Below are 12279 nucleotides of genomic sequence, written 5' to 3'. Positions count from 1 at the left end.
GAAGGAACTGATGGAATCTGAATACCTATGGAAGCATACTATTTTTTTCCTCTCTTTTTTTCTTTTTTGTTTGAGTTTTCTTGCACAAAATGACTAATATGAAAATGTTTTACACGACTGCACATGTATAACCTATATCAGATTGCTTATTGTCCCAGGGAGTGGAGAGAGGAGATAGGGAGGAATAGAATTTGGAACTCAAAACTTAAAAAAAACCCAAATGTCAAAAATTGTTTTCATGTGTAATTGGGGAAAAATAAAATATTATTTAAAAACATATAAAGTTACATAGATGTGTATACATCATATGTTGTTATTATCACACCAAACTCAAATATTTAAAACTGAAACCTTCACCTCTGCTACAAAGCCAGCAGAACATCCCAAGTTCCCTGTTTCTGTCAAGGGTATCACCATCATCATTCCCCTTCCTGCTAATAAACTGCAAACTACAGAAACTGACATAGGGCAGAGAGGCCATTGGGAAGGCAGTGGTAGCTGGCTTAGGAGTTCCATCAGGGGTGGTAAAAGTTTTGAAATTTACCCTATCGATTTTGATATTTTTGTTTCATTTACTCTGTGTTTGCTCTGCATTTAAATCATCCAAGGCAATTCTCTTCATAAAGGTTTCCAGGGAAGTACATTCCATAACTTTCTTCAGTAATTTGGCTTAAGGTTTTTCCAACACGAGTAGCATATCTATGAGAAAATGTCCACTGGACACCTAGATATGTGAAACTGAATTTAGGTGAGATGTCAGGGCTAAGAATCTGGATTTTGAAATTGTTCACATAGAAGAGCCAGCTGATGCCATTAACATGTACAAAATATTTGAGAAGGAACAGGATATATAATAACAATAACAATAATAATAACACTATTAATAATAACAGCTATTGTTTATTAGCTAGTTATTAATAATACTCATAAAATATATATAATAATGAAGCATAAGATTATATAGATTATAATGATACTTTATTAGCTAGTTAATAATAACAACTAGCTTTAAAGTTTGCAAAGCATTTTACAAATATCCTTATTTTATCCTTACAACAACCCTGAGATATAGGTGCTATTATTATCTCTATTTTATAGATGAGGAAACTGAGGCTTAGAGAGGTTAAGTGACTTGACCAGGTTTGCATGGCTAGTAAGTATCTAAAACTGGATTTGAACTCAGATCTTCCTGATGCTAAGTGCTGTGCTCTATCCACTGTGCCAACTTGGCTGCCACCCAGAAGAAGAGATTAACCCTTGAGTATCCCCACATTTAGGAGGCTAGAAGAGGAGGTGGAAAGAGAGAAGAAAATCCTTAAGAAAACTGGGACAATATAGCAGCATTAAAGGGCAAGGAAGGAGAGTTTCAAGAAGGAAAGGGCAGCTAACTATGATAAAGGCTACAGAGAAATCAAGGGGAATGAAGAACATGAAAATCTGATTACTGTATTTTAGGATTAGGAAGGTACTGGTGATCTCGGAAGGAACAATTTCAGTAAAGTAGAAGAATTAAAAGCAAGGTTAGGAGAAACTAAGTAATGAATGGAGAGGTGTGGGGGTGTGGAGGAAGAGGAGTCAAACAAAGTAAAACATTCTTTTGAGAATTTATAGATTGTCAGTGTTGCAAGGGATTTCAGAGGTCATCTAGTTCACACCAAGAACCCCATCTACAATGTATCTTTACAAAGTAAGAAGGGGAAATTTAAGGAAAGACCTTTTCTTAGCATGGGAAAACCTGAGCGTGTTAACAGATAGCGAGACTGTAATCACTGGAAAGGAGAAAGCAAAGAGTCAAGAAAGACAGGGCAAGGTCCAGTGCAAAGATTGGATTTTAAGTCTTTTGCTACTCTCATAAAAAGAGGATAGTTTTTTCCCATTGTTTCTGAGGGACACACATTTATGACTGGCCATGTCCCAGGAAGAAAGCAAATTAAGTCAGACACAGAAAACCAGTACGCTAAGACCACTGAACATTTCTCTTCAAGCTACCCTTCCTCAAGCCTCTATTCCTAGTTACCACCAAAAATACTCATCTCACTGGTCATGCTTCATCTGATAATGCGGACAGCAGCCTGGCAAATACTACTGACTGTCTACTTGGAAATTGGTGGTTCTTGCCACTGATAATTATTCTGAGGGTTTCACTCAAAGGAGTCTCCAAAGCTTAGAGTCTGGATAAATCTTGACTTTTCTAATGGATGTCAAAGTTTACATCAGAGTTTTTCTTGCACCTCCATGTGGCAGTCATTATAAATAATTCTTGCTCTAAACAGTCAACTAGGTCCTGAACTAATTTAGCTGTGCAGCCATCTGGGACACCTCAGAAACAGTGAGTTGTCAGTATTGTAAACATTTTAGGTTTCATATGAGACTCCAACTACTTTTATATTAATTGTCATTTGAAAGTTGACATTTGGGTGCAAGGATAAGGCATCAATTGAACAACAATAATAACAACAATGATGAATACTATAATAGTAATTAAAGGTACAAAGCAATCTGCTGGTTCCCTAATAAGGAAGGTGACCAATGCAGTTCTCTGGGCAGTAAAGTGCTAACACAATTTATCAAGCTGTTTTTGGTTTTCTCCTGACAGCAATATTAACAGTTTGTTTTATTCTGTTTATATAGTGCTGACAGTTCTTCACTGTGCTGGGCTCACTTGCTTGTGATTAACAGCCACTCATATACGAAGGTAAAGACAAGGCAGAAAGAGAATGCCTTTTACAATTAGATAAGAGCTAGATTTCCTCTCGTCTCTCAGCCTCCCTACTTTCTAAGCCTCCAACCTCTAGTCTCCTCAACCATTTTATATTTCTAATAGGGAATCAGTAACATATGCAATAGTTTTGAAGTGATTCATCTAATTATAGAAACTCCTTCTGTGATGTACGGAAGGGGAGCTTAAACTGCATGTTCATTTGGAATCATCTTTTCTTCTCTCAAAGGGTGCTGCTGGCCAATCTTGAAAGTGTAAGAGTTAGTTTTTAAGTTAAAATGGGAGATTCACATGAGATAACTTTTGGCAATAAAGAATTTTAGATATACTGAGAAGCAACTGTTCTCCTCTGAATATAGAGTTACTTTTGTGAAAATAGGTTGCTGTTATACTTCAGATGGTTTCTGGAAGTCTGGATGCCTCAGAGAGCATCTTAAGCATCCTTACCATAAGATCTTACTTCAAAGTCATTTAGTAGGACCAAGAAGGCCTAAGGAAGATCTACTATGGTTTTTGAATACTTCTTGGCAATGAGGCTCCTTTTTTCAGCTTTGTATAGGGAGAAAAGGTAACCCCAAGCAGCACCAATAACCAGCCAGTATAAACAATGGCAATCTTCAATGACAGAAAGCTGCTACACAGTGAATTGTGGGCATCTATTAATTTTTTTTCCCTGCAGTGCCCTGTAGGATTCCATACCCAACAACCTACTAAAGGAAAACCTTGCACTCTAGCCACCTTATGGCACAATATACACATTTACATGAATAGAGTTAAACCAGTTCCGCCTAGCAGGCTAGGCACATTTCTCTGATGCCAGGTCCTTGGGTAGTACTGTTTGGGATGGGATTTGTAGAGATGGAACTTTTGAGAATTTGTTATAGTTCTTGTGACGCCAGTACATTTGAGGACAAAATGGAGGCACAGCTTAGTGGCCGACCCCAAACCAAATGCTTCTCCACAAATTTGAATAGGCAAGTGGGCTGCTGGCTACTTGTCCTATTTCAGTGGTTTGTCTAGACAGACATTATGAGTATCCAGGAAACAAGTGAAGAGCAAGAAAGAAGGCTGATACCTTCATACCTTTACTCTCCCAGCTAAAGGAGAGTATTCTTTCCAAGCTTACCCTTTCTCACCCGGTGGTCTGGCAGCAAGGTCTAGAACATGGTGGTAAGCCACTGAACTTCTGGAATAATTTAAGACATCTTAGTCATCCTGTTTGAGGAAAGGTCCTCCTATTTTAATTCTAAATGCATGCCCTGATTTGGCAGATTCTAACCAAAGCAAAACATTACACCAAAAAGATAACTAATGTTATTAAAGTTTGCTTGTAGGAAGCATATCTAAAAATAGAGGCACAGATGATATTTTCCCTGTAAGGCCAGATGACATTGCATGCAATGCTCTATATTCTTTATATCTGGAGTTATGCTTTGATGTCTGAGAGTTATTTCTGATAACTCTATATAGCCAAGCACATATGGAAAAGCAACCTATTTCAATGGTATAATTATCATTATACAGGACACTCTAGGAACAGGAAATTCTCAGGTTACAAGTTATAACCCCAACTCTGCCATCTTGGTTTTATCACTGAATTTTCTTATGGGTTTGTTTCCTTCTTAGGAAACAATTTCAATAATTTGTTTCCCAAGCAACTTATTGTTTTTAATCTGAAAGATAAATGGAAAGTATAATTTGGCAAAACATAAAATACTACATTTATGTTTAATAAAAAAAAATCTCCCTCATGATTTTTAAGAAAGATTTCAAGTATACTTTCCTGTTTGTGTACTGCCCACAATATTTAGCTCTAGGTACTTAGCTAATGTATTAAAAAGTTCCTTTTTCCCAATCTTTCATTGCTTTAGCTCGATCAGACAAAAAGAACCCAGTGGTGAAAGTCTAAGATTAATTTGGAGGGGTTGGGAAGATGATGGCTGGAGAGAGAATTCAAAGAATCAAAACTTTGGTAGAAACCTTAGAAATGATTGCGTCTCATCCCCTCAGAGAAGGGAGAGAAAACAGATTAGAGAGATGCTTGACACAAGGCTTACCTTCTTCGAAGATCCTCAGCTACAGCAGCTTGGCAGCTGAACAAATAGGCTCGGAGAGATTTCAGTTGCTGCCTTAGCCGGACAACAGTTGCCAGTGGTTCAACATGTCTGTACAACATGGGATTTTCCTGTTGGATGTCAATCAACGGTTCCTCATACACATACTCCAGAAACTCTTTGGCTTGCTTAGATACCTGGAAAACAACGTACTTGGGATTAATGTGCTTGTTTTTTTCCCCTATCACTTTCAACCAGACTCTTGGTTTCGGTGTAAATTTTTTTTTCAGTAGAGTCACTGTTTGCTAAACCTGCCAACAATGGAAACAGCAGATCAAATATTTAAGTCTTGTTATAAATTTTAAGTAATACTCAAATGAAAACTATGGTTTATTTAACAAACATATTACTTCTAGCTGTTACTGGAAACAACATTAAAAAAAATAACACTGGTAATAATCAGAGTCACTTAGAAGCAGGTTTAAATCTCCCTAACAAAACTGGTGAGGGAGTTTTTACAGGACCTTTAATGAACTGGGTTTTTTTGTTTTGTTTTTTAATTCCAATGGCTTACAAATGAATTTAAATCTGACCTTAGGGACAACATGTGCTAGAAAAAGTCAGAGAACCTGGATTGGTGCTCTGGCTCTGCCACTTAATAGCTGTGTTCCCCTGGCCAAGTCATTTCACTTTTAAGCCTCAGTTCTTTCATCTGCAAAATGAAGATTAAATATTTGTAGTATGTTTCATAACTATTTATAACAAATTAAGACATTTGTGATTAAGACATAACAATCTACGGTAAAGTAGAATCAGAGTCCATTAAAGGAATACAAAAATGTGTCAATTTTTTTCAAGAAAGCATCTAGTCATTTCTCTTCATTTTAGGGTGAGGAATGCTGCCATATTCAAGTCAATTAAAAGCATCTATTTATTCAGGGCAGCTAGGTGGCATAGTAGATAGAGATCAGGATTTAGAATCAGGAAGGTCTGAGTTCAAATCCTATTTCAGACACTAGTTGTGTGACTCTCAGCTTAACCTCTCTGTATCTTACTCTTCTCATCTAAAAAAAATGTTGTTAATAATAGTACCTATCTCAGAGAGATATTGTGAGGATCAAATGAGTTAACATAAATAAAATACTTTGTAAACCTCAAAACACCACATAAATGCCAGCTATTGTTGCTATTATTGTTATTATTATTATTAATCACCTACTAGGAGCAAGATTTGCTAGTTGCTGAAAAGATATCTAAAAGATAGTTGCCATTCTACGAAAGCCCACAATCTTTTTGAAATCACCCCAAAGAGAGCTACCCCATCTCTCCAAAAATGAGAGGATGGTTAATCTGACTGGAACTGACACAGTCATTCCCAAAGTGACATATCTAGGGGTAGCTAGGTGGCACAGTGGTTAGAGCACCAGTCCTGGAGTCAGGAGGACATGAGTTCAAATCTGGCCTCAGACACATAACACTTACTAGCTGTGTGACCCTGGGCAAGTCACTTAACCTCATTGCCTAGCCAAAAAAAACCCTCCAAAAACAAAACAAACAAAGTGACATATCTAAATCAATTCCTGTTCTTATTTTTGTACATACAGATGGAGAGAGGTTCACATACAGATATACACAAATACATGTGGAGATATAGATATAGTTTACATATTTAAATTGAGGGGGGAATGATGGTGCTTTCTGAAATAAAGTATAATCTACTTGAAGCTGCTGCTGAAAAAATAATAATATTCTGTAATTCAGTTAGTCTTTCTGGCTCTATTAAGTAATGTTTTTAATGACACAAGGAACAGTGCTAAATTAGGCCAACAGGGCTACCTTGTAGGAGGTGAACAAAAGGACAAAAGTTATTCACAACAGCATCTCAAAACTTAAAAAGTTTCTCTCTTCAGGTCAAATGCAAGACAAAAAGGGAAAAAATATCCCTTACAGAGATCCTAAGAATTAAAAGTATTATAGGCAGAACAGGGAGAGAAGTCACTACTGTAATAATCCATACCAGGCTTAAATGACATAATTTACTTAAATAACACCTATCACAATGAATTAATGAAATTATTAAATAGTACAAAGCACATAGTGCATGTTAGTAATTATAATGTGTGACTGGATACAGATAAACTGCTTTCTATATTTGATCATTTTCAATAGCAAAATACACAAATACAAACTAGCAAAAAAAAAAAGGTTGTCAGAAAGAAAGCCTACATTCCAGTGGATAAGACTATCACTATTTGCTGATGACACGATGGTTTACTTGGAAAATCCCAGAGAATTAACAAAGTTACTAATCAAGAGGATAAATAACTTTAGCAGAGGCAGCTAGGTGGCCCAATGGATAGAGCACTGGGCCTGAAGTCAGGAGGACCTGAGTTCAAATTCAGCTTCAGACCAGACACTTGACACTTACTAGCTGTGTGACCCTGGGCAAGTCACTTAACCCCAATTGCCTCACAAAAACAAATAAATAAATAATTTCAGCAAAGTTGCAGGCCACAAAATAAATCCTTAAAAATCAACAGTATTAATAATAATAAAACAAAAGAAGCAATAAAAGAAAGGGAAATCTTATTCCAAATAACTACAAAATAATTGGGAAGCAACCTCCCAAAACACACAAAAGACTTGTATAGATTCAATTACAAAGTGCTTAACGAAATAAAGAATAACTTAAACAGCTAGAGGAATATTCAGTGCTCATGGCTAAGCCATGCCAATATAATAACAATGACAATACTACCAAAATTAATTAATCAGATCACCAAGGGGACACTTTATAGAATTTGAAAAAATAACAACAAAATTCACTTAGAAAAACAAAAGACCTAGAATATTAAGGGAAATGATGAAAGTATGCAGGATGAAAGGGGAATAGTACCGCTAGACCTCAAACTATATTATAAAATGGCAGGCAGCAAAGCCACCTAGTATTGGCTAAAAAATAGGTATATCAATGGAACAGATTAGACAAGGGAGAATCAGAAATAATGGAACCCAATATCTCAGTGTTCAATAAAGTGGAAAACACAAATTACCTATGGAAAAATTCTTTATTTGATAAAAAACTGCTGGAAAATCTGGAAAGTAGTCTCGCAGAAATTAGGCTTAGACCAACACCATATAACATATTCCACAATCCATTCTAAATGAATATGAAAAATTATTATTAAAGAAATATTATAAAATTAGAAGAGGAATGGATTATATATTTCTCACAGCTATGGGGAGATGTATTCTTTTTTATAACTAATTTATTTATTTTTAGTTTTCAACATTCACTTCCATAAGATTTTGAGTTTTAAGTTTTCTTCCCTTCCTACTCCCTCCCCTCAAGATGGCATACAATCTGATATAGGCTCTACAGATACATTTATGTTAAGCATATTTTCCCATTAGTCATGATGTAAAGAACAATTAGAACTAATGGGAGGAACCATGAGAATGAAGCAATAAAACAAAACAACGAAGGAAAAGGTGAGCAAATAGTATGCTTCCATCTGCATTCAGACTCCATATTTCTTTCTCTGGGTGTGAATAGCATTTTCTATTATGAGTCTCTTGGAGCTGTCTTAGATTTTTGCATTGCTGTGAAGAGCCAAGTCTATCAAAGTCAGTCATGCCATTATGTGGCTGTTACTGTGTACAATGTTCTCCTGGTACTGCTATTTCATTCTGCATCAGTTCGTGTAAGTCTTTCCAAGTTTTTTTGAAGTCTACCTGCTCATCATTTCTAATAGCACAACAGTATTCCATTACATTCATATACCACAACTTGTTCAGCCATCCCCTAATTGATGGGCATCCCCTCAATTTCCAATTCTTGGCCATCACAAAAAGAGCTGCTATAAATCTTTTTGTAAATGTGGGTCCTTTTCCCATTTTTATGATCTCTTTGGGATACAGACCTAGAAGTGGTATTGCTGGGTCAAAGGGTATGCACAATTTTATAGCCCTTTAGGCATAGTTCCAAATTGCTCTCAAGAATGATTGGATCATTTCACAACTCTACCAACAATGTATTAGTATTCTTATTTTCCCACACCTTCTCCAACATTTATCACTGTCCTGTTTTGTCATGTTAGCCAATCTGATAGGTGTGATGTGGTACCTCAGAGTCATTTTGATTTGCATTTCTCTAATCAATAGTGATTTAGAGCATTTTTTTCATATGAAAACCGCCTGTTCATATCCTTTGACCATTTAGAGGAGATGTATTCTTAACCAAACAACAGTTAGAGGCAAATACAGAAAGCTTCTACGTAGACAAAATTAATGCACCTTGGATAATGAATGGGAGTGGTCAAATAGGAAAAAAATATTTCTCTGATAAGAATTTAGTAGTCATGATATATAAAGTATATAAATATATATATGACTAATAATATCCAATTCTCAAATGAATTGCAAAATATTCACAACCACATGAAAGAATTCACCACATTACTAATAATAAGAAAAACGCAAATCAAAACAACCCTGAGGGTTCATCTCATACCCAACAAATTGACAAAAATTATAAAATATGGCAACAGTCAATGTTAGAGGGATTGTGGAAGGATAGGCACATTAATTCATTGTTGGTGGAGCTATAAAATATAAAATTTTGCAAAGCAATTTGGAATTATGCAAGTAAAGTGACTAAAATGTACATGCCCTTTGAACCAGAGATTCTATTACTAGGCTTATACCCCAAGGAAGCCATTGTTAAGATGAAAGTCCTTGTTGTATGCATAAAAATATTTATAGCAGTACTTTTTGTGATAGCTAAGAATTGGAAACATAATAGATGCCCATCAAATGGGGAATACTTAACAAAGTGTGATGAATGAAAAAATAGAATATTACTATGATGTAAGATATATATGATACATACAGAGAAGCATGGAAAGAAAGATCTATATGAAACGATGTAAAGTAAGCAGAACCAAGAAAACAATATACACAGTAATTACGATAATGTAAATGGAAAGAACAACATAACAAAAAATCAAAAGTAAATATAACAAAATTATAAAGATCAAGCAGGACCCGATGAAGAGATATGAAAGGACACTCACAATCCCTTCTCCCCCTTTATGGAGGTGGGAGGTCCACATTGCATATGTTTTTGAACTTTTTCAATGTATTAGTCAGATGTGTTGATTTTTTTTCCCTCTCTAAAAATACCACATATCATGTGGGGTGCCTCTCTGGGAGAGGAAGTGGGATGGATATTTGGGAGAACCATGATGATGTAAGAAACAAGATATCAGAGGCAGCTGGATGGCACAGTGGATAGAGTTTCTGGCCTTGGAGTTAAATCTTGGAGTCAAAACCTGAGTTCAAATTCGGCCTGACACTTGATACTTAACTAGCTGTGTGACCCTAGGCAAGTCATTTAACCCTGACTGCCTCATCAAGAAAAAAAAGCAAAAAGAAAGAAACAGAAGATCTGAATAAAAACTAATTTATAATAAAATAGGCTTTAAAATGAATTTATTTCTCCACATTTTTCCCTTTTATGAGAGACAAAAATTTCTTCCTCACATACTAATCTTACATGCGAAATACAGAAGTTTAATGTAGTCAAATCCAGAACTATAACCAATGTGGGGAGAATGAGGCTTTGCCACAGGCTCCTAATATTTAGAAAATTATGTTTCCTCCCTGGGGGGAAACATTTCTTTCCCATAGCAACTGTCCTATCTATTCCTCACCTTTCAGTCCTACACTGGCTATTAATCCCAGGTGAAGTCCTTCTCTTGGGGCCTACCTTCACACCCCCAAACTCCTTTCCCTGCCATAGCCCCTAGGGTGATAAGGACCAGATTCTTTGGGGGTATAGATTACTTCCTCTCCCAGTGTAGATATCCTGTGAGCAATCTCCTTCCTTCTCCTCCTACTCCAATTATTTTAGCTTTACATGAAAGAATTCCTAGTTATGGCTCTGTTTATGTTCATATACAGTACCCTGCTTCTCATCTGTTACAGACATGGAAAAACATTTTAAAAAGATTATTTACAAAGGATCATTTCTGATGTTGTAGGAAGACCCAGTTATAAACAGACCTAAAATAAAAATAGTGGGATAAAATATTTTTACAACTACAGTTAATACCTGGGAAGGAGAAATGTTAGGGATTTTATGCCACCTGATTTTTATTATTAAAGGACGATTATATATTAAATGACTTGAAAAGAGTCCTGTGTAGGTTCCACTAATTTTTCAAATGAATGAAAGAATATATTAGATTCCTCTTTGCCTTTTAGATTTTCCTTCCATACACATACTTCCACCAATAAAAGGTGATTTTCAAAAGTTAACTAGGAAATTCTCCTGAAGCAAGCACCAGCAAATGGAATCAAAGTAAAGATTATCTATTAAATGGCACAAATGAGACTCAACCTAAGGATTATAAATTAAGTAGAATATTTGGACATAAGTTGCGCAGTGTGATATTCAACTCTATAATAAAAGCTAAAATAAAGTAACATTTCACTTTCCACAGGCCCCTTACTCAGCAACCTCGACTTTGAAAACAGTATGAAATCTGAAAGTAACCTCCCCTCTCTAAAAACACCTAAGTAGGCCCAATAGTTAAAGCTCAAGTACTGTACTCATGCAGGAGTCCCTTGGGCCCTCACTCAAAGGTTATTATTCATTTTACACATTCTAACAAGCTAAGGAAATAATAACAATAATGATGATAATGATAGCTAGAATTTATATAGTACCTACTTACGTGTCAGGCTCTGTGTTAAGCGCTTTTACAAATATTTTCTCATTTGACTGCCACAAGCACCCTGAGAAGTAGGTGCTATTATTATGCCCAATTTACAGATGAGGAAACTGTGGCAAACAGAGGTTAAGTGACTTGGCCAAGATCACATAGTTGCTAAATGTCTATGGCTGGATTTGAACTCAGGTCTTCCTGAGTTCAGGCCTCGCATTCTGTCTGTTGCCTACCTAGTCTTTAAGTTCACAGCAGGATAGAAGCAGAAAATTAGATGGGGATGAGGAGTATACTAGAATTAGGAACACTGACAGCAATGAGAAATTACAGACAAGAGTAATAGAAAAGATAGATTTGTTTTTTATAGTTTTTTTAAAAGAATTCAAAAAGCACATTAATCTGAATCCATTTATTATAGAGGCTAACTGTGCTAAACATCTGAAGAGCCTCCAAATGCATTACTATATTAAATTAGAGTACAATGACTTAGTATTCATCATGATAACCTCAAATCAATAGAAAGCTAAATTATGTGCAGTATATTGCTTCTTCCACTGATGTCCTTGTCTGACACTTCATTCTAGTGTGGATTCTTGGGTTGTTCTGAGAATCCTTGGTTCTTAAAGGTTATGCCAGTGGAGCACATATAGCCAGTGTAATGGCTTGCCCTACTTATGAACTATTTATCAGCTCTCTGAGAATCAGACTAAATAGACAGGCTCATTACTAGGTGAGAGTAATAATTTTTTGACCAAAGCAAGTAAGTCCATGTGTT

At 35.9% G+C, this 12279-nt stretch overlaps 1 protein-coding gene across 1 annotated transcript in view; it reads right to left on the bottom strand.

The window, feature by feature from the left end:
- Positions 1-12279, bottom strand: part of PLEKHM3 (pleckstrin homology domain containing M3) — a 195115-nt gene that overhangs the window by 101636 nt on the left and 81200 nt on the right. Inside the window, 1 exon segment of the mRNA XM_021008670.2 lies at positions 4777-4970. Coding sequence (XP_020864329.1) covers positions 4777-4970 — 194 coding nt within the window.

This window comes from Phascolarctos cinereus, unplaced genomic scaffold (genome assembly GCF_003287225.1).
Source record: "Phascolarctos cinereus isolate Bilbo 61053 unplaced genomic scaffold, phaCin_HiC Scaffold_7;HRSCAF=346, whole genome shotgun sequence".
Classification (NCBI taxonomy): Eukaryota; Metazoa; Chordata; class Mammalia; order Diprotodontia; family Phascolarctidae; genus Phascolarctos; species Phascolarctos cinereus.
The sequence above is the reverse complement of the archived record's forward strand: the minus strand, read 5'-3'. Positions and strand labels throughout refer to the sequence as shown.